This window comes from Anabas testudineus, chromosome 21 (genome assembly GCF_900324465.2).
Source record: "Anabas testudineus chromosome 21, fAnaTes1.2, whole genome shotgun sequence".
NCBI classification, from domain to species: Eukaryota; Metazoa; Chordata; class Actinopteri; order Anabantiformes; family Anabantidae; genus Anabas; species Anabas testudineus.
The window spans coordinates 2,131,985-2,157,633 of NC_046629.1; the positions used below are offsets into that span (position 1 = coordinate 2,131,985).

The 25,649-nt window shown below is 44.0% G+C and overlaps 2 protein-coding genes across 2 annotated transcripts; both read right to left on the bottom strand.

The window, feature by feature from the left end:
* Positions 1-9,081: 9,081 nt before the first annotated feature.
* Positions 9,082-11,768, bottom strand: rgcc (regulator of cell cycle). Its single transcript, XM_026375569.1, has 5 exons — positions 11,632-11,768; positions 11,313-11,486; positions 10,126-10,233; positions 9,973-10,035; positions 9,082-9,149 (listed from the first exon to the last, which is right to left on the bottom strand). The coding sequence occupies exons 1-5, from the start codon at positions 11,657-11,659 to the stop codon at positions 9,142-9,144; spliced, it is 381 nt and encodes a 126-aa protein (XP_026231354.1). The 5' UTR covers positions 11,660-11,768; the 3' UTR covers positions 9,082-9,141.
* A 1,840-nt stretch (positions 11,769-13,608) lies between these two features.
* Positions 13,609-25,523, bottom strand: LOC113173526 (venom prothrombin activator omicarin-C non-catalytic subunit-like). Its single transcript, XM_026376955.1, has 25 exons — positions 25,369-25,523; positions 24,839-24,921; positions 23,982-24,104; positions 23,229-23,441; positions 22,982-23,143; positions 22,433-22,654; positions 22,172-22,337; positions 21,803-21,983; positions 21,227-21,323; positions 20,870-21,075; positions 20,510-20,657; positions 20,170-20,382; positions 17,775-19,995; positions 17,475-17,646; positions 16,810-17,046; positions 16,389-16,605; positions 16,017-16,196; positions 15,757-15,873; positions 15,590-15,661; positions 15,397-15,482; positions 15,160-15,315; positions 14,927-15,071; positions 14,380-14,531; positions 14,106-14,288; positions 13,609-14,023 (listed from the first exon to the last, which is right to left on the bottom strand). Exons 1-25 carry the CDS (start codon positions 25,521-25,523, stop codon positions 13,877-13,879), a joined length of 6,054 nt encoding a protein of 2,017 aa, XP_026232740.1. The 3' UTR covers positions 13,609-13,876.
* Between the last annotated feature and the right edge of the window lie 126 nt (positions 25,524-25,649).

A 25,649-nucleotide genomic window follows, 5' to 3' on the forward strand; every position in this document is an offset into this window, starting at 1 on the left:
GGCTGCAGGACTCCTGTCAGGCCCCCTTCCTCTGGACTAACCTTCCTCTCATTTATATTAAACCCTAACTTTGAATTGTTGCAGCATTTCTACAAATGATTGTCTGGTTGGTTGGTACCAGTGTCAAACCCAGATTGTACAGTGTATTCCTGCTGGTGAGACACTGATGAGCAGGCTGCCTCTCCCGTCGTCGTTCTTCTTTTCACTCTCCCCAACCAGTCGAGGCAGACGGCCGCCCACCCTGATCCCGGTTCTGCTGAAGGTTTCTTCTGTTAAAGGGAGTTTTTCCTCTCCATTCAGAGAGTTCTGTGATGACGATGACTAACATCAGGCTGAGGAAGTGGTTTTGTCAGTTTTACTGTGCTCAGCTCCCTGAACAGATATGATAATGTTGTTGTCTTGACTACTGGTAAATAGTTTTTTTTTTTTTCTATGTGCTTGTGATCACTGAGTTACATCAGATATTAACTGTACGAACATGTGATGTGTTGGTTTTTCTGTGAAATGTTTTAAGCAATGATCTAATTTAGTAACAACAGAAAACTGAAATCTCACTGAAGACACAGCTTCAGTTCCTGCACTGAACATGGTTCTAATTTAAAGGTTTGGTGCATGTTTTGGATTTGCTGCTCTATTTTCAACACGTATACATGTGTGTGTGTCTTCACATGGATGATTTATGGAGACTTCCCCCCTGACGGGGCTGAGTGTTTGTCGAGGACACGCCTGGAGCTGCGACAACTTAGCAACAGCTAAACAGGCCGGGGTCGGCTCGTTTTACTGGCTGTTCTGTGTTTTTGTTCCCGTTTCAGTTAATTTTCCATAAAAATCAAAAGTTACCTGAAAACATAACCCAGATTCTGTTTTGACCTTGAATTCTGATCCAGTTCAGTTCACTTGCAGCTCAAACAGCACAGGAGGTCCAATCAGTCACTGATCTCTGCTACAGAAACAAAGGATTTTTAAATGAGTATGATCATTTTCTCTGTGATTTGTGGAGTTAAATATGGATTTTTCAGTTTACAAGCAACTAAAAACAACTATTTTAGTCCCCGCTGCATTTAAAGAGGCCGTGTTATACATAATTCTAGGTTTTTATATTTTCCTCTGGTTTTACTGAAATGGCTTCATGATTTACAACTAAACTAGCTGCTGATCTTTCTTATAATGAGCTTTGATGAAGCACGTGTTTGATATAGTCTTTCAACTCGAGCAAATGTAACCCAGTGCATGTGTCAGACGACCTCTGACACATTAAACAATCTGCAAACAACAGCAGAAAAACCCAAGGAATAGTTTTCAGACATTCGTTTGCTCAGTCCAGCTCACAGCCACATGAGAAAGTGTTGCATACTTGCTGACTCTGCACTGATGTTGGCAGATGCACATTTGGCCATGAGCTGCTGTCACGGCTGCAGGATGTGAGCGGCAGCAGAAAATGTTTTCTTGTTGTTGTTGTTCTGTTCTCTGCTCCGTGATTTGGAGTCTGTGTCTGATTTGTTTTGCAGATTTCTCTCTTCTGTCCCTCTGCCCCTCTTCAACTCTCATTCTTTCCTCACACCACCGTGTCAAACCAAGCTGGTCTGGCAGGGCCTGAAACCACCCCCATCTCTCGTCTCGCTCCTCCAGCTGCATTCCGCTGTATGTCAGAGATAATATGCGATAATTCTGCTAGTTCAGACCAGTGGAGATGAATGTCCCCTTCTGCATCACTGTCTTGATGAATGATGAAGGAAGTAATGATGCTGCCTGGCTCCGTCCGTACTGTGTTTTTATTGTGTCATCTGTCTTTTTCCATTTCTTGAACCCAAAACAAGGGTGGAGCTGTAGCAACCGACCTCACGACTGTAGCGTCCTGCACACAGAGTTTAGCCCTGAGCAGAGAGACGCTAATAACGACCTAATGATGATGAATGATGCAGTGAAACAGCGTCAGGTAGAGAAGAGTTTCTGTGTGTGTGTGAGCGACGTGCACATCACATCTTCATCGTCATCAGAAACACATTGTTTACAGCACAACACTACACAGCATGCATTCCTCTCTGAAGACAACACAGTAGAGTGTGTGTGTGTGTGTGTGTGTGTCTTTCCTGACCTTCGTTCACTGCAGACCAGAGGTCAGACCTGTTTTGGAATAAGTGAAGATGTTTTTCTCTCCTGCCTTGTGCCCCCCCCAACCCCCCCTTTCCCTCCCTGATACCATTACGCAGCATTACTGCTCCTGACGACTTCCTCTCATCTAATAATAGCCACTAATATTATTTTGCTACCTAATGGACTGAGAAATTACAAAGGCTGGAGTCACACTAATACCGTTTTCCTGCTCACGTCTTTGCTGAGTTAATGCAGGAGACTTCCAGTTCTTCAAAGTCAGAGACACAAAGATAAAATAACCACTAATGGCTCCAATCAGCCCCACTTAGATTTGGTTATTGTTGTGTGCCCGAGTCCTCATGGGCCTCATTACAACAGCCAGGAAATGCCTCTGTGCATGCAGAGTTTCCTCCTCTGTCAACGGCACCATCTGAACAGCACAGGTCTGCAGAAATACTGGTTTGATTTACAGTCAGTTACAACTGCTAATACATTTTAACAAGGAAAACAATGAAAATAACCACATGACAATTCCAATAAACTGAATGAGGAGAATAACCAAACTGCTTTTCAAACTACACACACACACACACACACACAGGTCTCTGGGGTCAAACTCAGGTCTCTGGTTTCCTACAGCAGCATCGTCACATTTGCAGTTTAATGCATCAGCAAAGGTTGATATTATAATATACTGCATGATAAACAGCAGATGAGTTGCAGCTTTAACACTTTTCCCACAGCCTGTGCAGTGTGGTCAGCAGTACATGTTCCCATGTCGACTCCAGTCAGCCACAACATTAGAACCAAATCACACTCTTCTCCTGGTTCCTGGTTTGTCAGTGAAATGAGTGGAAAACTTTTTTCTGCACCTCATTTTTAATCTCTTCTTACCTGTGTTTGTAGATGTGCTGGTTTAAAACTTTATTTTCAGTGTTCTGTTCCTCAGATCTTTATGTAGTTGATGTGGATTAAAGTGAGAGCAGTGGGTGGGTTCTGTGTGTCATTCACACCCCAACCCGGGGCTAAGACAAAGGACTTTAAACATCCCCATTCTTTGCTGGATAGAGGTCAGTGTTTACCTTGTACTGGACAGTAATTATGTGGGAGATTTCACTGATGCCTTCAGGCTCAGCTGAAGATGAAACAGACCTGTTACATTCTGCAGGATACAACTGAAGACTTTGCCCTGAGGTGGTCGTTAAAGCAGGAACTCTGTCCAGCTTTCAGCAGAAATGACTCCTGTCATTCAAAGCAAACGTTTGTTCAATGCACAGGAAGGATCAGAATGATATCAACAACATGTGCTGTGTGATTTAAGCTCATTTTCATTAAACCAGTTTCCTGCCGAAGCGGAAAACAAACTCTGATCCACCAACTCATCCAGTTTGTCCCAGTCTGGAAACAAACACACGCAACTCAGTGTCCATCACAGTGGAGAGACGTCCGGCCGACGGTCAGAGGAGTGAAGGGGACGCTCTCCTGCAGCTTCTCAGACCTTAAACATGGCTGCTTTCTGTAAACAGCTGATTATGTTTCTGAATGTAGACACAACTTGGATCTTCAAGTGCGACTGGATCGTTGAGTTCTGTGCTTTGTCTTCCAGGAAATAGTCGATCCAAACTTAATGCAAATTAAAAGAGGAGTGGGGGGGTTCAGTTTCACCTGCACGTGTTAAACTCAGTGACAAATATCATTTCTGCACCGTGTGATTGAATGTGTGTTAAACAATGAAGCTGGAAAGACTCAAAGTCGAGATCAAAGTTCTCAGGATGAGGTTTTTCCCCTCAGGGTCCAGTTCCTGTGGAAAGTCTGGTCACGTGTAAACTCGGCCTTAATGACAGGGTGCTGTCGCTAAACCCTGACCCACCTTTCTAACCTGGCCGTGGGGCACACAGAAAAGAGGGAGGGTGGAGAAACACTGACAGGGCGTGAAGAGAAGTAGAAGAAGTAGAAGAAGGAGGGAGGAAAGCCGGGTGTAGAAAAGACAGAAGTGCAGCAGTTTTAAAAAGGTAGCACGATAAAGAAGAAGGGTGGAGAAGAAGGGTGGAGGAGGAGTCAGGAAAGTCTGTCAATTATTAAAGTAATGATTTCATCATTTACACAGATCAATTTTTCATGTGATGCACTTTTAAACATGTTTCATCTGTATTTTTAATGTTTGTGTCGTGAAGCAACTTTTAACCCACGGTCACCTCTAATTTTCTTTATGTATATGTGAGTGTAGAGTCCTGGTTCTGAATCCTGCCACTCAGAGCGGACTTAACGTGTGTATTAATAAAAGAAGAGATGACGGACGGGGAGGAAGTGGGAGGGAAAGTATGTGTGTTAAATATATTATGGAGCAGCTATTAAGATGCAGAAAGACAGAAGGATAGATGGAAGGAAATGGAAAGAGCAACAGATGTGAGCCAGACAGTCTGAACTGACAATAGAGAGAAGGGCCAAGACGGCACAGAGCCATCTGGGATCTGCCTGGTCCTGAACACACACACACACACACACACACACAAACACACACACACACACTGAAAGTGGAGATTTTTTTGCTGATTTCTCTTATTTTTCCTTTTTTATTTTTAGACAGTTGTGTGTTGCAGGACTCCTGTTTGAGCAGATTTCCTTTTGTGGTCACCACATCCATCGTGCTGTATGTGCAGCACTGCAGTGACTCATGGATTTGGAAATATAGGATCACACTCGTTCATGCTAATTGACTGTACACCCTGACTCAGAGCTGGTCACTCGGACACGTAGACGTCCGGCATGATTCATAAGATTGATTTGGTTTTAATCCACCAAAGCTAATCATCCTACATGTTCAGGCCGCTCCTAGTGTAACACAGAGCAGGACACGTGGTATTTTCTTTGTTCAGATCATGCACTCCGGTACTGCATCATTCTGTTTCTCTCCCTCCGTGTCCATGTGTCATTCAGGCGTTTCCGATATTGTCCCATATCTAATAAAACATAAATCCCGAAAACATTTTAACAGAGAACACACCAGTGTCCCGGTTTTCTCCATGTGTAAACCCGTCCAGCTTGATTCGGCCGAGCTCAGAGGAAGCACAGGCTGAGTTAAGAGCAGCCAAAGGAGACAGCTGTGTCCAAATACTGGCTGGGGATTCAGCCGGCCCGGAGCCCAGTGATATCACCACATCTCCTCAGCATTCGCAAAGATGTTCCCAAATCTGCTGCAGCCACGTGGAGAAGCTGCAGTGTTGCCAGACACAACACAAACTGAAGAGAAAAATAGGGCAGTAAGCAGAGTCAGGATCAGATGTGGGTTTGTTGCCAAGTCGGCTGCAGGACGTTCGTCTCTGCAAAAACTAGTTAGATAAAAATGAAAATACACAGTAATAAAGACAAGATAGAGGTCTGTCCCTCTGCGTTTTGTAAAATGTGGAGTCGTGGATCAAAGATTAAAGCCCCTGGTGTCGGTAGATGAAGTCAGAGGACTTAAAGCTTCAGGATGATCACAGCTGTTACATCACTGTCAGACTTCTGCTGTTGTCATAACAGCCTGCGCTGTGTTTTGTCCAGTTTTGAAATGTTAATCTATTTTAAGTGTTCACATTGTTTCTTAGTTACAAAACAAGCCAACAAGTCCTGTGTCACGTTATTTCCCTTTAGGAGCGAGGCCTTAGAAAACCCTGCAGCACCTGCTGCTGAGTTTTCTGTTCAGCTGCAGTAAATTCACGGCTCTGTCAGCTGCAACACACCCACACATTGTTCCCTTCACCAGCAGCGAGCCAGTAACCCAAACGAGGACACTGTGGAGGTTCACTGTTCTTCATGCACTGCGTCCACAGGCCGGGACAGTCCAGGCTTCAGTCCTGTCAAATATGAGTCCGTGTGTTAACAGCAGGTTGTTAGGACGACGTCACACTGACGCTCTGAGGTTAATATGAGGCAGAGATTCTTGTGATTCTTCCTAAAGTCACGGGTTCAAACATTAACCATTTACTCCTCCTGCAGCTGTATCAGTGCAGAATCAGTTTGAAGACAACTGCGTCAGCCAGGTCAGAGACAAGTCAGTCTGACAGTGATAATGGAAATCATAATGGATGTGCAATTTGAGGAACTGCATGAGGTCAGGGAGGGGCAGTGATAATTACCTCCACGTCAGCCTCAGTCGACTGTGTCTGGACTCTGTTCAAACGGTCAGGATGAGTTCAGAGGCGGCTCTGTGTGAATATGAACCATGTGAACTTGTACTTAGTCAAATCATTGAAGATTCAGGGATGTTGTGGACAAACTGAATGTCAGGTTCTTTGGACTGTGGGAGCGAATCGAAACATTCAGTAAAGACCTCTGGAACTGAGGAGGACATTCAGGCTCTGTGCTTTAAGGACTGAATCAACTTCCTTATACTGTACCTTATCCTTCATTGTACCACACAGCGTCATCACATGTGCACTGTGTATGAACAGACCATGAAAACACTCCCTCACTCATTAATGTTCCGCTCTCCTTGCTCTGCCAGCGGGGACATCTGGACACCAGTGATGGGAAGATCCACTGGAAAGCTGAACCTGACATTTGGCTCTGTGTATTTCTGTCTCTTTGTGATGTGGACAAACATCTGGGTGTCTCTGCCCGGTCTATTCATAGGAACGACCACTTCAGCAGTCCTCAGACCTCCCATAGGAAGCGATCCCGATGTAAAGGCTGAGATATGGTTGCAACACGCAGCATGTTAGCGTATCTTTGTGCTGCCACCTTCTTCCTGCTGTGTTTCCATGTTGCCAATCGTTCTGTTTCACCGTGTTTCTCTTTCCCACACTGTAGACTGCCCTGTGTTAATGCCAACACCTCTGCTAGAATGACCCACGCTGCCAAAAAGGTGCCCACTGCTGCCAAGGGGAAGGTTGTTTTTGGGGACGCTCCCACCCAACCACGGCCTCGGGGGATCAAGTGCTGTATCAACATGGTCTCTCAGATGAGTGCCAGCTGCCCAGAACCCTTCAAACATCGTACCCATGGTGCAGAAGAGTGCAGATAGTTGAACTCACAGTGGGACGGCGCCCACAGCTTTGCTCTGTACTGAAGAAACAAGTGGGAGACGGGTCCCCGTGCCAGCTTCCTGCCATCAGATTAGTGGCGTCATAGTGAACTGTCTGGACCCACAGACTGAGAACAGCTGCCGTGCACAGCTGCACTGGCCCGATGTCCTATCTGAACACTTCAAAACACGAAGAAAATCAAAGGCTGCAGCACAGATGCAACCAACAACTGATTGAACTGTTCTTTGTCACTTTGTCAAAGCTTTCCCACCAATCAGTGATGCATCTAACCAGATCTTTACCAGATGGTTTAAAGTCGGCTTAATAACTCTGGTATTCAAACTTTTTTCTTCGTTGGTCTGTTTGGACTTGATTCATTTTTGGTTTTGCCACCTTTTCCTCTCTAAGCTCATGAATTATTCTGCACTCGTATTAGCACAGAGACCTAATAACCTGCCAAGTGAATCTGTAATTAGTGGTTAGTTACTGTTACAGTTACTAACAACTGACAAGGAGAATAGAAACGTACAACATAACTTTACATTACAAACTTGTAGCAGAGAGTCTGAAATCCTTATTCTATCATACAGGAGTCGCCTGTTTGGTAACTGAACACTAAAAGTCACGATGTCTTGGCCTCATTTGCACAGATTGTTTCATCTTTCTTTATAAATATGTAACATAAAATTGTTCATGACACAGATCAGCACTCTTGTGCTCTCTAACCTGTGGCACCTGCTGCACTGCCACTGCGACACCAGCCTGGAAGCCTATCTGCTCAGAGTTAGGAACCTTTGACCCCTGGTGGTCGGCAGGCGGAGGTTTGTCTCTGACTGCAGATTATTTCAGCCACACCTGCTGCAGGGCCAGGCTGAGGTCACACCCTCCTGTCTCCTTCCACCACTGGAAATAGACCCTGTTGTCACTGAAGTCACTGCTTTCTTGGGTGGTTGATTAATGAGCACAGAAGGAAGGAGCCTTGTAATATCTATTTGAGTGTGTCTGTGTCGTTACAGCCCTGGACGGAAGCTCCACATCTTCTGCACTAATGCAGGTGAGATTTATCTCCAAACACATCACTGTGTAAATCCTAAAAACTCATTTTAAATTAATAAAACACAGTTTCCCTGTCTGAGTTTGCAGCATTGTGTGAAAGGAAAGTTAAAAATGGGAGCAACATCAACAGCTCAGTGAAAAACCCAGAGACCAGGAGAAACTCAGGGAGCGGTGGTGGGTTAATAAAGCGCTGAGCTGGTGAGGAGCCAACTGTCATCTGAAGATTCCCAGTGTGGGATCTTCCTCAGTCAACCTGTCAGCAGCTCTACGCTCAGGTTCTGGACGACATGAATCCATTTTTAGAAAACTACAGCGTGTTGATGAGGAGTTTCAAATAAGAAGAGGAGGCACGTGTTAGTAAAAGAACAATATTTAATACTTGAATATTCTCTCTGGCCGACGTCAGCTGTTATAAATACATGAATGTGTTCCAGTTCTTTCCAGGTGAGTACGTTTTCACATGTGACCAACTTCATTCCAGTCAACCTGTGTCAGATCTTAATGTGAATTTAACACAATTATTATTTACATAAGATATAAAAATATATTTCACAGAAATGAACAATTTACAATAAGAAGCTTGAAAAAATTACAAATATATTTCTATTATAAAAAGCCGTTCTTAAATACTCTTCTAGCTGAGGTTTGGGCTGAGGGAGTGGGACCTGTGGTGTGTGTGTGTGTGGGGGTGTGATTGTGAATCTTCGTAAGACATAGAACACGTCGTCATTCCTGTAACCTCCATCACTGTTCTTGTCCTCGGGTTCCCTACGATGTTAATTTTGACCGTCACTGCAGTCCTTACATCGCAGCAGCTGGGGGGGGGGGGGGGGGGCTCTGACTAGACCTGATGATGTAGCGGAGCCACTTGGCAGTTGCTGCCCCATCCAGCTGTATCCTGTTGGCTGGTTTTTGATGTCGGGGGTCCACACGTTCACTCCCTTCCTCCCTCGTGGCTACACTCCAAGAAGACTGCGAGTCTCTGTCACATGCCTGAGGACAGACAGACAGACAGACAGACAGACAGACAGACAGACAGACAGACCTGGTTAGAACAGGACTCCCGGGCTCCTCGGTCGCCTGCTCTATTCTCAGAGCGGCGGATGTTCAGTTTTACAGGCTCGTCATCGTAAACACGCCGCTCTCCCTGGATAACAAGGACTGACGGACTGAAGGTCCGGCTTTACAGGACAGGGAGCAGATACTCAGTGACAGGAGACAGCAGGAGAAACATGGAGCTCCTGTCCATTCCTGACATTTACAGTTGGAATTTCAACCCAGGTTTGCTCCAGATCACATTCCTCATGTGCTGATGCAAGTTCCAACACTCACAAGCCAAATCTGACACAAATCATCGTGTACGTCTATTACTCCTGACGTTCTGTAAGCTACTAAACACCCTGCTGCCATCTCAGCTTACAGTTTCCTACATGCACATTCACACTGCTCCGCGTCTGTGTTGACCTATATACACACACACACACACACACACACACACAAGGGGATGAAACACAAAACCCAACAGTTCACATTCTATATGCTGTTTTCGAATCGCATGCTGTTGGTAGCAGTTCTCTCTGCAAAGCTGAGTGACAGGATGAAAACGGATCCGCTGCCTTTCCCTCCAATTTAACCTCAGGGGCCTCACGGTCCACACAGCAGCCCAGCTCTTCACAGTCCTGACACATCATTGTTTCTTAGAAACCTACGGGGAGGGGCTCCCGATCGTTAGCATAGCTGACACATGGGACAAATGCTCCTGTTAATCCTGAGTGGAGGGCGGCACAAGCACACGGGCTCAATCATCAGCACTCACTCTCTAATGTCCTGTCGAGGTCGGCGATGAAGTCCTCCAGCTCTTTGGTGTCTCCCAGTTTGGCTGTGAAGGAAACAAACAGAGGTTCAGACCGAGTCGTGAGTCAAAGCTGACGTGTGACGTCACAGTGTGTGTTTAAATGGTGCAGCTCACGTTTTGGTGACATGAGAGGAGGCGAGGTGGTGCTGGGGGAGAACACGGTGGGGGAGTTGAGCCTCTCGTCGCTGAAGCTGAAGCTGTTTCTGTTGAGCGACTCTGCACCTGTCAGACACAACACAGGTGAATTAGACCAGGTGAACCACACGTTCCTGTGTGACCTGTCCCACATACATGAGCCTCTATTAGTGCTTGATAAGGTCAGAGGTCAGTTTCTGTCTGTATCATCCAAACCGTAACATCACATCACTTCAAAAGACCATGACGTTCATTCAATCAGCTTTGTGGACGTATCATCATCTTACTCGTTCTTCTCTGCTGAACTGCAGCAGATCTTAACAGCGTCTCAGATGTCGAACGCCCCCTGACCTGCACGTCTCCCTCCACTCAGCACTGAACACAGCTGGAGACAGGAGACACCACACACAGAGCCACGGCCCCGACTTCACTTCACATTTGAACCAAAACAACAAAAACACCTCATTTCTCAGTTTTCACTTCCCTTCATCCCTCTTTCCTTCTCTAGTTCCTCCTCCTCCTCACTCTAGGCTGGACGTCAAAGACTCTGCACAGTTTGTCCTTTATCTGCTCCGTCAGCAGTGTCTCCATCCATCAGGCTACAACACAATAGGACGTCCTACGTGGGACAGGTCCCTCTTCATTCGACTGCCATGGAGAAGACAGAGCTCAGCTAGGAATCTGATCCCTTGAGCAAATCATCACGGTCATTATTGTGTGATGTTCAGTGGTAACGCAGTAATCAGAGCATCTAACCACCACGAACTTATTATACAATCACCACATCACTTCCCAAAGGCAGAAACCTTCTGTCTGGAGCCCAGCCTGCAGTTAAATCCACATTGAAATGGTTCCACAGGCCAGAAACCTTTTCCCAGCTTCCTGTGGAGGTTCCACACGTGTCTGAGGAACCGTCTTTGCTCATGAGGACATGAAACATATTTTCCTCTGCGTGTCAGCTCATGAGGCGATTCCATCCGGATCAGAGCAGCTGGAGAAGTGCTGAACAGTTTGATGGAGAACTGTAGTAAAACTCCAGAGAGGAGACAAAACGAGGGGGAGTCAGAGGAGGAGGAGAGAGGGTGACACTGAGTCCAGGAGAAGAGAAGGACCGAGGCGAACATCACGAGTTTGAGTCTCACACACAAACAGGAGCTTTCACTTACTCTCGGAGTCGCTGATGCCGCTGTCGCTCACGCTGGTGCTGCTCCTCCTCTTCATGGTCTTCAGGTGCTCGTCGTACCTGAAGTGTCGCTTCTCCACCGGCGACGTGAAGTCTTCGATCACCGCGTCGAACTCGCACAGCGCGTCCTTCAGGTCCGCGTCGTGGGCGAACTTCGCTGCAAGGAAACGAAGTTAATAATAAGAATAATACGTTTTATTATTGGGGTTAAATACAAATATTAGCCAATCAGAGGAGATTAAAGGTTTAGTTCACTCACAGCTGACTTTATAAATATATTTAAAATAAAAGAAACAACGTACTTTGGGCTTTAAGCTTCGGAGACTTCATGATGAGACGAACCAGCAGAACCAGAACCAGCAGAACCAGAACCAGAACAGTCCAGAGTCCGTGTGTCCCTCAGTAGGAGGTGGAGCAGCTCTCCTGCAGGTCTAGAACTGAACCTCCGGTCCCGGGACCGCAGCCTTTTAACGGGGCCTGCTGGGAGGGGCGGGGACCGGCGAGGGGAGGGGTGTGTGTGTGTGTGTGTGTGTGTGTGTGTGTGTGTGTGTGTGTGTGTGACTAATAAAACTGTTCCTGACGTCTCCCTCATAAAAGTATGTTTGTAAACAACTCGACGTGTAGTACACAGATATTTATAGTACTGCAGTGTACAAGTACACAGACACAGTACTGCACTGGAAGTAGAACAGGAGACACTGTAAAGTACAAACTGCTGCAGCCACAGTCAGTAAATGTTCTGTTCTCAAGTCATGATGTTTAAAATCCTTTTTATTATCAGTAACTCAGGTGGATGCTCAGAGAATCACTTTCAGTCATGTACTTGTACTTCAGCTGCAGTAAAAATTCCACCTCTGCAGTATTTCTGAGGCAGGTACTTGAGTATTCAGTTTGTGTGCTGCTGGCACCTCTACTGGTCTGTTTTACTGTATTTTAGAAGCAGATATTGTACTTTTATTATTATTATTATTATTACATTACTAGTTAATTTACAAAGCTCCACCTCAGTAGCGTTGAATGCCATCACAGCGTAACACTGACAGGGAGCGCTCTGCACATAAAGTGTTTTTAGAAACTTTTTAATGAGTACATTTATGCTGACAATGATTCTGTTATTTAACTTAACATTACTGTTCTGTGAAGGAGTCTCTTATGCATTTCATGCATTCCTACACTGCATTGCAATGTTTTTAAATTAATATAAATAAATCAAATGAATAAGTAAATTACATTTGTCTGATTCACCTCCACAGTCCCATCAAACGTAATGTTATTATAATTTATTAGTGCATGAAGGAGACTTCACCCCCGTGTGTTCTGGTTCTAGTAGGTTTTTATCTAAACAGCACAATATGTGGTCCATAAGAACTGCACTGTACTCTCACTGGAACCTGGAGTCTTATCATTCAGCCTGTTTTTTCTTCACGTGACCTCCAGTGATCTTCTAATGAAGAGAACAGTATAAAACCCTCTCTGACAGATGTGAAACTGTTTTGTCCACGTCTGAGCTTCAGCTGAGCTCGAACTCAGAGCGACATCTGGTGGTGCACAGTCACAACTGCACGTGAACCTTTGAATGAAGGTTTCAGAGACAAACAGCTGGTTTTCATCAGCAGCCACTGTTCCCAAAGCCCCATTCATCAGCCAGTTGTCCAATAAACTACCTGCGGGTTAATTTGCCTTCACAGATCAGTAGCACACACAGCAGCCACGCTGACACTTTCACAGCCACAGTGCTCAGTTCAGCATGAGCAGCAAATGGATAAACAGCCCATGTGTTTGCAGCTGCACGTGTCTGTTGACTCTAGAGGCCACGAGGCGCTACTTAATGAGGGGGGGCTGGCCTCGGCAGAGGTGCTAAGAGTGGCACCTTCACCACACCATGAGATCATATCTGTGTTCCCAGACTCCTTCTCTGTTTGCAGACATTCATGTACGGTATGTTCTCAATCATCAGTGAAGCACACACTGAAAAGTAGGAACAGTATTCATGTTTATTGAAAAATAAATTATGCTGTTTACTTGTTTACATATTTACACTTATTTCTATTGATTTCAGATGAACTGGTATAAGCTTCCAAATGCAACTTTAAAAGGGGCTAAGATTACTAAGTTACATTCTATCACATGTTGGATTTTTGCATCTTTTAAAGTTTATTAGGCAAAAACCAGCGACGCAGACACAGCACCAGCTACATTACCATGTCTGTCCATAGGTGGGCCTATACTACTGTATACTACTGTATACTACTGTATACTACTCTATACTACTCTATACTGTACTACACTTTGTACTGTATTCATTTGTAAAAGGACTTCTTTGCTTTCAATGCTTGACTGCAGCATCCAACTCCATAAAGTTTATGTAGCAGCTGGTTTCACATGATGACTTTAATAAATGTGCTTTGCGATACTGTATTTCTGTGAAGTATCCTCTATACGTTACAGTATGTGTGCAGGTGGATGCATGCAGTGAGCAGACACTACATGTGTCAGTGTGCTTGTACAGTATATGAGCCTGGTGGACCTGACACGTTTGTGTGTGTGTCACTCAAAGTCACAGCCCAGTAGTTCTATTCTCATGGTGAGAGAGACCCACCAGGTCCTGGGGATGATTCGGATGAAGCGGGAGAAGATAGGAGGGTAAATGTAGTTCTTCACATGGTCACTGTTGTTTGTATTTCCAGGAAAGGTCTGGATTTGAAGAGAGAGATTGTTCAGAAGAAAACTCCAGTTTGTTTAAGCAAAGTTTCCACGTGATTTTACTGCAGCTCACCTTGAATGTGACATTCTCATCATCTGTGTAATGGTTCCAGTGTATCCCATTGTCGCTGTACTGCAGGCTGTACGACATGACATACATCTCTTTCCTCAGAGCCTTGGCTCCCTGTGTCACGATACCTGTGATCTTCTTAACTTGGGGCAGCTCCACCTGAAGCCACTGGTACATGTCGTTATACTGTGGAAGAACACGTCTGACTTGTAAGTTAAGACGTGCAAAAGTACAAATTCACACATTGAATGCTGTCATGTGAGGTTAGCATCAGTACCTTAGCCTGCCACGCGTTGATGGTGCCCTGTCTGTTGAGACGCGCAAAGGAGGGTTTCCAGGGTCCGCCGTACCAGCTGGAAGCTGTGGAGCTGGCAGTGATGTGATGGTCTTCTATCAGTCCGCTCTCCATCCCCAGAGGCACCGAGCAGCCTGAGGAAGGAGTAGGTAGAGGATTAAGAATTGGGTTCAACATGTGGTCGGGGAGGAACTGGGAGTCGAACCACTGACCCTGCAGTTTATCAGTGATTTCTTTAATAAGTCTCATACAGCTGATGTCCAAAAGTCAGACACAAACTCTACCTCAATTTCAACCCAACGTGTGCATTTTGGGGTCTATTAGGAAGATACTGATGTGTTTAGTGAACAATGTAAATAAATAAAGTTTTTTATTCTGCATCAAAAAGTTACAGACGCGGATGAAACAGTTCTTTGTTGCTGTCTTTTGTTAATTGGAAAAATAAAATAAGAATTTGAGGGAAAATGTGCATGGTTCCATCAAGACATGATGTCTTAACCACCTTCATACATGAGCAGTAACTTCTCACCATCAAGCTCACAGCCGTAGAACTCCATGCGGACTGTGGCCTTGTTGTACCAGTTGATAGGGTGAAGCCTGATGAACCGTCCAATCAAAGGAGGAAAGAAGGTGTTTCTCTTTGTATCGGAGTTTTCCTGGTTCCCAGTAAATACCTGGGAAAAGAGGGTGAGCCACAGACAAGAGGTGAAGAGGTGATCACACGTCACTTCTCTTTAGATTGATGGATCAAACTTCACTCACCTTCCTCAAGCCTCTGCTGTCGCCCTTATAGAAGATCCACTTCCGCCTGTCGGTGCTGTAAGAGATCGAGTACCTGTCCACAAACTGGGTCTGGAACAACTGCCGGGCTCCCTGCGTGGCCACCTGGCTGATCACAACTGGCCGCTGGAAGTCGACCTGAACAAGTCCACAGGTAGCAGAGTGAATTCACACTGAAGACAAGTGCACATAATCAGTACCTGCATCTACAACACACACCTGAATCCAGCTGTTGTTCACCTCTGTGCTCCATGCATTGAATTGCCCCTGATTGTTCAGTCTGGCAAGATGAGGCCCCCAGTATCCTTCAAACAGTGTTGGTTACAGAACTTTACTACAACAGTTCACATCATCATGTGTGATCGTGGTGAGAACACAGTTTACTACAGACAGGAAGAAGGCGTGTAGCTACCTCTAGTGTTGATTGCTGTGATCTGCTCATCTTTCACACTGCCTGATTCCATTCCCAGGGGATGGTAGCAGTCTTAGAGAAGACACAGCACAGAGCATCGATACGTCAGTGTAGTGGTTAGAAAGACATACATACAAATGCTGCAGAGCAATATTGATGGTTTGTACCATTATTGAGGACTAAGAAGAGGGTTTGCATGCCGTTCTGCTGGTTGAATCCAACTTCTGTCTCCAGCTGCCACAGGCCAGGTTTGGTTGGACGCATCTCCAGAGTAGCAAAGCTCCCTGCGTGTACAGTGACACTGACGTCAACCAGTACACATTATCTTCCTCAACACTGTTTTGAGGTAAATACTGTGCAGCATGACTTCTAATAAAGAGCTGAAAGAAGGATTTCACTCGGATTTCACAAACACTGAGGTGCTCACCAGGCAGTAGTGGATAGACAGCGTGTCTGTAGCTGGTGGCCTTCTTATGGAGGAACGTCTGTCCGTGGAAGTGGACGCTATGAAAGTCTCTGGGAGAGCCCATGTTGATCAGATGCCAGCACACGAGCTGGTTGGTGTACATTCTCAGGCCTTTTAGGTTGTATATGATTCCATTGATGGCTATGGAAAGAACACAGAGATGCTCATTCAACATGTTGAGCAGGTGACTTTGATTTTCTTTTTTTAATGTATGAAAGCTACATAAGAAACGATTGTATTTTAAAAGCAATATAATTTGTGTTGATGATACTCAAAAGCTTTTGGGAACATGATTATTTCAAGCAGACCAGCTGAAGGGACATTATGAATTACAATGGAACTTGAGTTTCTCCTCGAAGCTGGGGTTCATCGCTCTCCTGCGGTTTTTCCTCTGTATCAGTTCGCTGTTCTTCTCATAGTACCAGCTCTGCGACTCATCAAAGGTCATGAAAAGCAGCACGAACTCCCTCGTGTCTAATACGTTCCTGTCCAGGGTTCCCTCTCGACACACCAGCAAAGGGCCAATCAAACCAGAGTGGATGTCCCGTTCCTAAAAGACACAGCATATAGTCTAAAGTGTTTGAAAGCTCTGTAGACTCTGTTTGTTTATATTTCAGATTATTAAGTTTTAATTTCATCTGTGTCCCACAGTGTCTTTTTCCTAAATTCAATTTCTACATTCAGTGAATATAATTTTTGTACGAGTATTTTTTAGTAATAAACATAGAGTTAATGAACAGAGTACAATACTCACGGGATTAACACCTGAATAGTAGGCCCAGGTCCGACAGTTAGACTCATCTTGCAGTGGCCCGACAGAAGAACTGACCTTCCATGAATATGTGAAGGTGGTATTGGGTTGAACCTCATTGTCATATTCATACCAGGACTGGGAACCATCATCATAGGACAGCCCCTCGGACTGCTTGGTGTAGGAAACCCCATTGGGATGTATGGAATAGGGACGGTTGGCATTGTTCCTGAACACCACCTGTCAGACAAAGGACACAGCGCTGGGAGTTATAGTTAAGAATTAGATGTTCTGGAAAATCAGCTTGTTCATTTTCTTCCTGAGAGTCGGGTGAGAGGACTGACACCAGTCATCAACCATTTAAAGTACATACAGAGCTACAGTGGGTTAGCTTAGCTTGGTGGAAGTTTGCAAATACAGGTGAGTTGTGTTATATCAGTTAAAATGCTTAAGTATTTGTTTAGTATATTTGACTTAGTTACCGTCTTGTTTTCTCATATCACTAAGATTTTCTTAATGTTCTGTTCTCAGCTACTCTCTGCTTCTTGCAACATTAACGAATGGTTTCAGCCTCATCATTTAAAGACAATAAAAGCAAAAAAAAAAAAGCAAAAGCAAACTGTAATGAGGATATAATAATAATATATATATATATACGCAGTACTTACTATGATGCTTTGTCCAACCTCCGCCTTGATGACAGGTCCCAGGATACCGAGATGCTCGTCTAGCTCTCCACGGACATCAGGTGTACTGAAGCTACTATCCATGTAACCCCTGAAAACCACCTTGGTGAACGTGGTCATTTCTCTCATGCTTTGGTCCGACTTCTCTTGCCTCCTGTGTGATAACAGGGCCTTTCATTAGCTTAGCATGTGTATGGATGAGTACAAATGTATAATGAATCTGAACATTCTTGTCTTTTCAAACATCTAAGGAGCATTTGTTGATACAGTCTCTGAGCTTACCTCTGTCCATAGCCAGCGTAGTCCCACTCAACCTCTTCTGCTGCAATGAAATAAGTCTTTACATTTGGGCCTGAGTATTTTAAGAAGTATTTGATGGTTTCATCCAGGTTGAGATTCTTATTTTCGTCATGACCACTGTAGGGGTCTATGTAGGTCACATACTCATATTCATCTGCTGTCACGTCTTGCCCACCCAGCTCTATATGACGTGGTTGTTCCCCAGGAATGTACATCTCATAGTCGCTGAAGTCTGCCCTAGGCAGACCGATGACCACAGGGGAGTTAATGAGCTGTTGCTCATCAGAGACAGGTTGTGGTACATTGGGTCGAGTCCCACGCGGCGTCATGCCTGGATTGAATCCGCGAGGGGAAAATGGTAATCCACTCCTGGCCTGAGGCTGGTACTGCTTCTTCTTCTTTGTTTTCATGCTTTGGCCCTTCAGGGGCCTCTGTCGCAGAATCACTGTCTTCTTCTTTTTTGGAGCTGGTTCTTTCTGAGGGGTCTCGTTCTCAAAATATTTTCTGTGATCGGGAATGTCCAGAGGAACCATTTGGTGAGTTCCATCATAAGTCCAGTTGTGGCCCTGTGTTTTGACAGAGGTGGTTTGAATAACCTGTGTGTTACTTTCTTTCAGGTAGACAAACACTTCCTCACTGCTGCTGCTGTCTGAGGCACCTAGATCTTCAGAAGTGTATATTTTAACTGCACTTTTGGAGAGGGACAGGCTCCCTGAGGCCCTAGTCTCATTGGAGGATGTTGCTATAGAAGATGTGTGGTTGAACCTGCTCTGAGACGCTGTGATGTTCTCTCTGCTCTCTGAACTAATCTCCTCTGAGGAATTTGATGTGTATGTGTTCACTGTGACATTTTGTAAAGACTGTGTTTCAGTCTCGGGGTCTGTCACATTTTCAAGGCTTGAATTAGCTGAATTAATCAACACCTCAGAGGAATTCATTTGTAGTTCGTACTGCAGCTCTGGGACAATCCTCAAAGAACCATTTACATTGGTTTTGTTGTCTGTCAATTTGAAAGCTGTCAAGTTGTAGCTGTCTGTGTTGTTTATGTTAACGTCTCCAACATCAGCTGTTTGTATGGACAACAAGTGGTTAGTTGCATCTGCTGACCTGTTAATGTGGTTTGTTGCTGTCTTATTCTCATCTTCCCTTTGTGACACAGTGAGGACGGACACGTTGTGCTCTGGTGCACCGTGGAGAGGCACAGAGTAAGAGAACACATCCCCTCTTGTCAGTTTTTCCTTGGAGTCTTCCACCAAGATTGAGTCCAGCTCCAGGACAGAACTTAAAATTGCAGTTGGTGTTGTTTCATTTAATGTTACTGTAAGATTGGCCGACTCTGCAGATACATTTCCCATCACTGATGATGCTACAGCATCGTGAAATGTTGTGTTCCTTGTGTCAGACATTCCACTGTTAATGAGATTTGAGACATCGTCAGAGACACTGTCCTTCTTTAGTAATACAACAGATGTGTTTTCTGTTTTATTTGCAGAAAAACTGGTAAAAGTAGGTTCAGTAATACTGTTCTGTGCATGTGTCGTGTTCTCACTGACGCTTCGGTTCAGTGAATTAACCACTGTCAGGTTTACTTTGTCTACCTCTGTCCCGTTTGAGGAGAACGTCTCATTCTCTGTTTTAAATACAGAAGAATCATTAAACATTGATTCAGCGCTGTGTTTCTCTACAGATGTTGAATTCTCATTCATGTTTAGCAAACGAATTACTTTTGTGATTATGCCGTCAACCTCGTTCCAAATTGAAAACAATGTCTTGTCTAGAGTTTTTGGTTTTGGAGTCGAAGTCTCATTTTTCCTCTGTGTTTCACTGGTGCTGATGTTGATATTAATACCTTTGTCAGGCACATTAATAACATCATAGTCCAGGACAGAGAGGTCCAGCAACTCCGCATCTGAGTCTGTAGATTGATTTTTCCGTGACCTGAGACCTAATTCGTCTGCAAACATGTCTGTGTAAATATCTATCTCCACAGTCTGTGGTTGCACCGGTTTCGGTTTCTCCTCTGCCTTTTTGATATCATCCAAGGTGGCTGGGTTCCAAAAAGAAAAGGCTTTGGTTTCTTTTGTTTTAACTTCTTCTTCACTGTAGTCATACTGGTAATCGCGATAACACTCCACATCCCGAAACTTCACACGCATTCCTTTGGTTGTACCATGGGAATTCAGGGAAGCCATGAGCCAGATACCTGAAGAGAAAGAGCGTTCATGACAGAGCTAAGCAGCTGTTACTCTTCATACACAAAAGATTCACAACTAAATTTTATTAGTCTCTATGGACTTAATGCCTCAAGTACAAAGCATTCTTACTGGTAGAACAATTGGATGTGACTTAAAAAGAGGTATTGTGATCCTCCACTGACCAATGTTGTCCATTTTCATAGTGATGGTTTCTCCAGTCATGGGATAGAGGCTGAGGAAGTCCTCCGTCCGCTCATTCAGCATGAATGGATGGCCGTAAAACGTAGCTGTCTGGATGTAGTCCTGCGCTCCAACGCTTGACACGTGCCACGTTGCAACCTCACCGTTGCAGAAGCCTAAGACCGGGCCACTCTCAAATGCATAACCATTAATCGCTGTAAGGATACGAACATGAATGTAGTCGTCAAACGGGATGATGAAGGCAATGCAGTGAGATGTGAGAGTTTGTGTCATAACATGATGAGCTTTTATTAGATCCTTTGAGATTAAGTTAAGCCTTACTGTGCATGACATTGGACTTGTAAAAGTCTAGGTCTGCCTTGTTGACTTTGGATCGATCACAATACTGGCGAATGTTGTAATCCAGGTACCAGCTCTTGTTTTCATCGAACACAGCAAACATGGCATGCTGCTCCTTGTCTGCTCTCAGCTGTAGAAACAAATCAGACACCGGTAGCTGTTTGCTTTACAGTTAAGTAATAACTGGGTCAAGGTGTGGTAATAGTTAGGTAATAAGAAGGAGATATCATGGTAATAACTCATTAATAACGCTGTAATATCAGAGTAATATCAAAATGAATAGGTAATATCTAGGTAATAAGCTGTGGTTCCATTCAGGTTGTTCAGGTTGAACGTATTTACCTGCACATTCCTGACATTGAGGGACTGACTCCTGCAGATGAGCAACGGTCCTATGAGTCCTGAGGCGATGTCACGTGGTGTGTCCACAGCACTGTGGTACATTCGTGTCACACATCGGGCGTCTCCTTCTAATGGCTCGTCCTCTTCAGCCACTCTCCACACGTAGGTGCGTGTCTCACCTGGCAGAACACCGTGAGACTGGTTTCCTGACAGCCAGAGGGAGAAATGCTCCATTTATTTCAGTCAGACTGAGAGTTTAATCTTTTCATATAATTGTATATATATATATATATATATATATATATATATATATATATATATATATATATATATACATAATGTGGAGAGACTCTGTACCTCCTTCTGGGTAGTTGACTCCTTCTGCTGATTTGTCTATTGTCAGTCCATGTGGATAGATACTGTAGGGCCTGGAGGCCATGTTCTTGAAAACAATCTGTAAAAGAACAGGAGAATGTGTGAGTGTAAACAATGTTCTGTGATAATGAAGGACAATATACGAGTGACACATGTCCTCAGACCACAGTCATTGGTTCGAAATACCACCGATTGCCAGGCACAGCTATGATTTGATAGTGTTTATGTCCACAGCTGATGAACAGTGTAGGTGCTGTGTCCATTTAAGTTTCATGAGTTCACATGAACAGTAGCAGAAATAAACCAAGTTCTCACAGCATCTTATCACCCTCTGATCAAGGAGAATAACTTCTTCATTATGTGTCTGTTAGTTGTTGTTTTAAACCAGGTAATATGTGGATTCATCTACAAACATTTTTCATTAACCAGTGTTACATACATACAGTAGATCCCTTCCTGATCTCCTCTTTAGCAGAATTAAGACTTTTATCTTGCTCATGATTCGCTCCATAATCAGATTTAAATAAATAATAATAAATATATTTAACTTGGTCTCACCGTGACAACATCTCTGACTTGTGCCCTGATCACTGGGCCCAGGAGCCCACGACCACTTTTCTTATGTTTGTCCTCTAGCCGTTCAGTGAAGGACTCATTATTGTACAGATAGTACACAGCCTTCTTGTACTTCGGACCAATGCGTGTTGGCGACTGTTTCAGGTACAGGTGCTTGAAGTCCCTACAAAAAAAAGTTTAAGACAGTTATAAAGCTTTCAATGAATGAACAGCTTCTAAACACTGGCCCTCTAGATTTTCCTAAGAGAGTGAATGATGGAAAATGATGTTTTGTCTCTTCATTACAGCAAAAGTGAAAAGCTGTTAAGAGCATTATACACAGAGGATACACCGTAGGTAAATGCTGCTTACTCATCAACATGTTTTTGGATCTGAGGTGCATAGTCCCAGACTATTTCCTCAGCAGCTATGTAGTATTTCCACTCCCTGCTTTGTCTTTTTTGCTCTATAGTGAGCTTTCGTCTCGTTGCTTCGAAGCCGTCACACTTCTTCACATCCACAAAACCGTGCATGCCAGCTGGAACAGCAGTAGATTTGCATTCAGTGGCTGATAGTATCCATCAATCTGCAGTGAACGAGGACTCTGTTGATCTCAGTGAAGTACACTCTTACCTTCTATGTGCTTGAAAGTGCGTGAAGACAGCATCCAGCGGCCTGGGTAGAAAGCCGTCATGTTGGCAGTGGCGGAGGAGCCACTGATTAGTCCCACTGAAGACACTTTATGCCCGGTCTGCTGCAGCACATGACCATTCATATGTACTGAGAACACCTCAGGCTCTGAGCTCATCCCCACCAGGTGAAGGCTCACAGAGGTATGAGCACATATAGTGACATCTGGACGGGAAAGACAAATCTGCTGGTCACCATGCATTTTGATCTTTAAATAATTTGATTAAGGCAGAACATATATAGTAACTACCTATAACTGACCAACTCTAGAGTAACTAAACATCTGCTGAGTGTTTAAGAACAGCTTTTTCTAAACTGAAGAGAAGTACATGTTAAAAATCTCCTCGGAAATACAGTAAATGTGGTAAATAGCAGTAGATAAAACACTGAAATGACTTTCCAAATCTGCACATCACGTCTACCTGCTCATTCTGTATGATTGACTCACTCGCTGACTCGTTAACTCACCATTTATCAATCGGAGTGACTAACCTGGCAGCGAGCCCGACGTGTATCCGTTGATGGTGTATTTGACGTGGTTGTCTGGGGCTTGACTGTTTGGTTTGTACTTGCTCACTCTCTCATCAAATATCCCAAAGAGGAACACGTACTCTTGGTGGGCGTCAATCTGCTTCCCCGAATCATCCAGACTGCCTGAAAAGACAGAGACAAATCATCCCAGTTCATTCACATTCCTCATGAAGCAGCAAATGAAGCACAGCCATGTTTTGCTGCTTACCAGTCTTACAGATGAGCAAAGTACCAATGAGGCCTGAGTTGTAGTCCCTAACAACATCTTGGTGGGAAACATAGGTGTAGGTGAGGCAGGTGGGGTCACCTGACTGTGGAGAAACGTCTGACGTCACCTCCCAGTAGTAGACGTGTTCAGTGTTCGGCTGAACTACGTCATCCTCTTTCTCCTTCTGCGATGTGTTGTCAAAGTAGTGAGCTCCTGCAAAGCAAAGGAGCAAAACGTCACTGCATCATCAGGAATGTTCAGGTTAATTAAATTCCAGTGCTGAGCAGGGGTCTGAGGAGATGATTAATTCTCTTTTATGAAATGACATTCCTCCCAAGTTCCCAAATAATGAAGAATTAATCAAGCGCTTCCTGCATGATCTTCTTTAATTTTGAATTTCTCTGCACTCTGACTTTTAGATTAATCATTTGCGAGTGCAAATTAAGACACACTTAGTCTCAATTTCCTAAATCCACAGTATCACTAATGGGCTCTTGTTTCTGTCTGTATGTAAGGGCAGACAGTGATTTCCTAAGGCTTAGCGATGCTTCCTGCTGGACTTCAGTACCGTCTGCTCTGATAATCTGCCTGTCCTGGTTAATATTTTAGAAAAGACAAACACAGTTGTTTGTTGTGTTGGGTAATGTTGTGTAACTATTAGACTGAATAACATCACAAACACCCATGGCGACCTCAGCAGCCTGTCACACTGTGCTGTAGATGGTTGCTGCAGCTGGGTTAAAAGACTCTCACCCTCTGACTGTTTCCCGTAAGCGACCCCGTGTGGGTGGATGCTATGTGGTCCGGTCGCCATGTTTCGGAAAGTGACGACAATCATCTCCCCCTCCTCAGCCCTCAGTGTGGGTCCAAGTAGACCTGCAGAGAGATAAAGGGGACAGTTTTATGTTTTGGACAAACATCATGAGCCTCGATAGTGACTCGCTGTGTTACTGTTGGTCATTCACTGACTACCTGAGTTCCACCAATCAGCAGATATAATCTAACTATTGGCCGGTATGGGTAACATGCAATACAAGTAATATATACAATTTAATTCAGTTCAATTAATTTTATTTGTATAGTTCCAAATCACAAAAGGAATCATCTCAAGGCACTTTAAAGTGTTTAAGGTTTAAGATCTTACAAAATATAACTGTAAATAAAATGATATAGAAAACCCAACAAGCCCATTTTTATCCCGACATATCCTTCGTGGTACTCATTCATTTGTTAAGCGTAAATCAGAGGAAGTAACTGGTATATGGAACACTACTGGAAAATAAAATATACTATTTAGATAAAAACCTATAATTTATTTCTATTTTAAATACTATAATTCGTGTTAATTACATTTACAAAATGAAAAATATTCGACAGATGATTCTGCATAAACATACCAGTTCGACACATATTCAATTTTCCAGCTGATATGCCTGTAAGTATGTTATTCTCTTTAGGGAATCAATTCTCTTTCCGGAAAATATTAGCAAATAAATGTCTCTGTGATGTTTTACTATCAAAAAATGGACAGTGAACTTGAGACAGGGAAACTTAACAACAGTAACAGTAATCACAGTCAGACAGACACGTAAACCCTATGCAATATTTACCTAACCAGGAGGGATGTGTCTTAGCCTGTTTGAAGCCTTTCTCATACTCCCGAAAGACCACTTTCTTATAGGAGGGGCCAGAGCTGGAGAATGATGGAAAACACACAGAGTAAATCAGAAAACACAAGGAAAACAAGTGTCCCACACAAAATCACCAAGATGTGGACTTTAACGTACGGTATGATCACACTGCTTCAATGCATATTGCAACTGTAATGTGTGTGACCTGGTACTCATCTAAATGTAGTGTGTGTGTGAGTGTGTGTGTCGTTCCAACGTTGATACTGTTGTAGATTAGAAACAGACTGTTTGGCAAGAACAGTTTGTTTCTCCAAAGTACAAAAATCTTCAATAAGACCAGATTTAAATGAGCTTAGACACACAAAAGTCCAACAAATAAATTATAATGGGACTAAACTATTTTATAAAATGGGGAAAAATGATTAATGGTAAAAAACTATGAATCTCATAATAAAAAAACACTTGCTGCATTTTGAATTCTTAATATTTAATATCACAAATCTTCCTACCCAGGTTTGCCATTCTCAGAGTATGTCCAGTCTATTTCCACAGCAGCGATGTAGTAGTGTCTCTCATTGGGTTTTTCTGCTTTGACGTGAAGAAAAGTCAGAAGAACCAGGACAGGCAGGACACGCCGAGGTCCAGCCCAGACACAGAGCCTCATATCTGGGATCAATCCTCCAGGTGACACCGGTCTGTTCTGCAAGTGAGGGAGCTGTGATCTGACGGAGAGGTCTGCTCTGTGCTTTATCTGTCACTGACACACACACGCACACACGCACACACACAC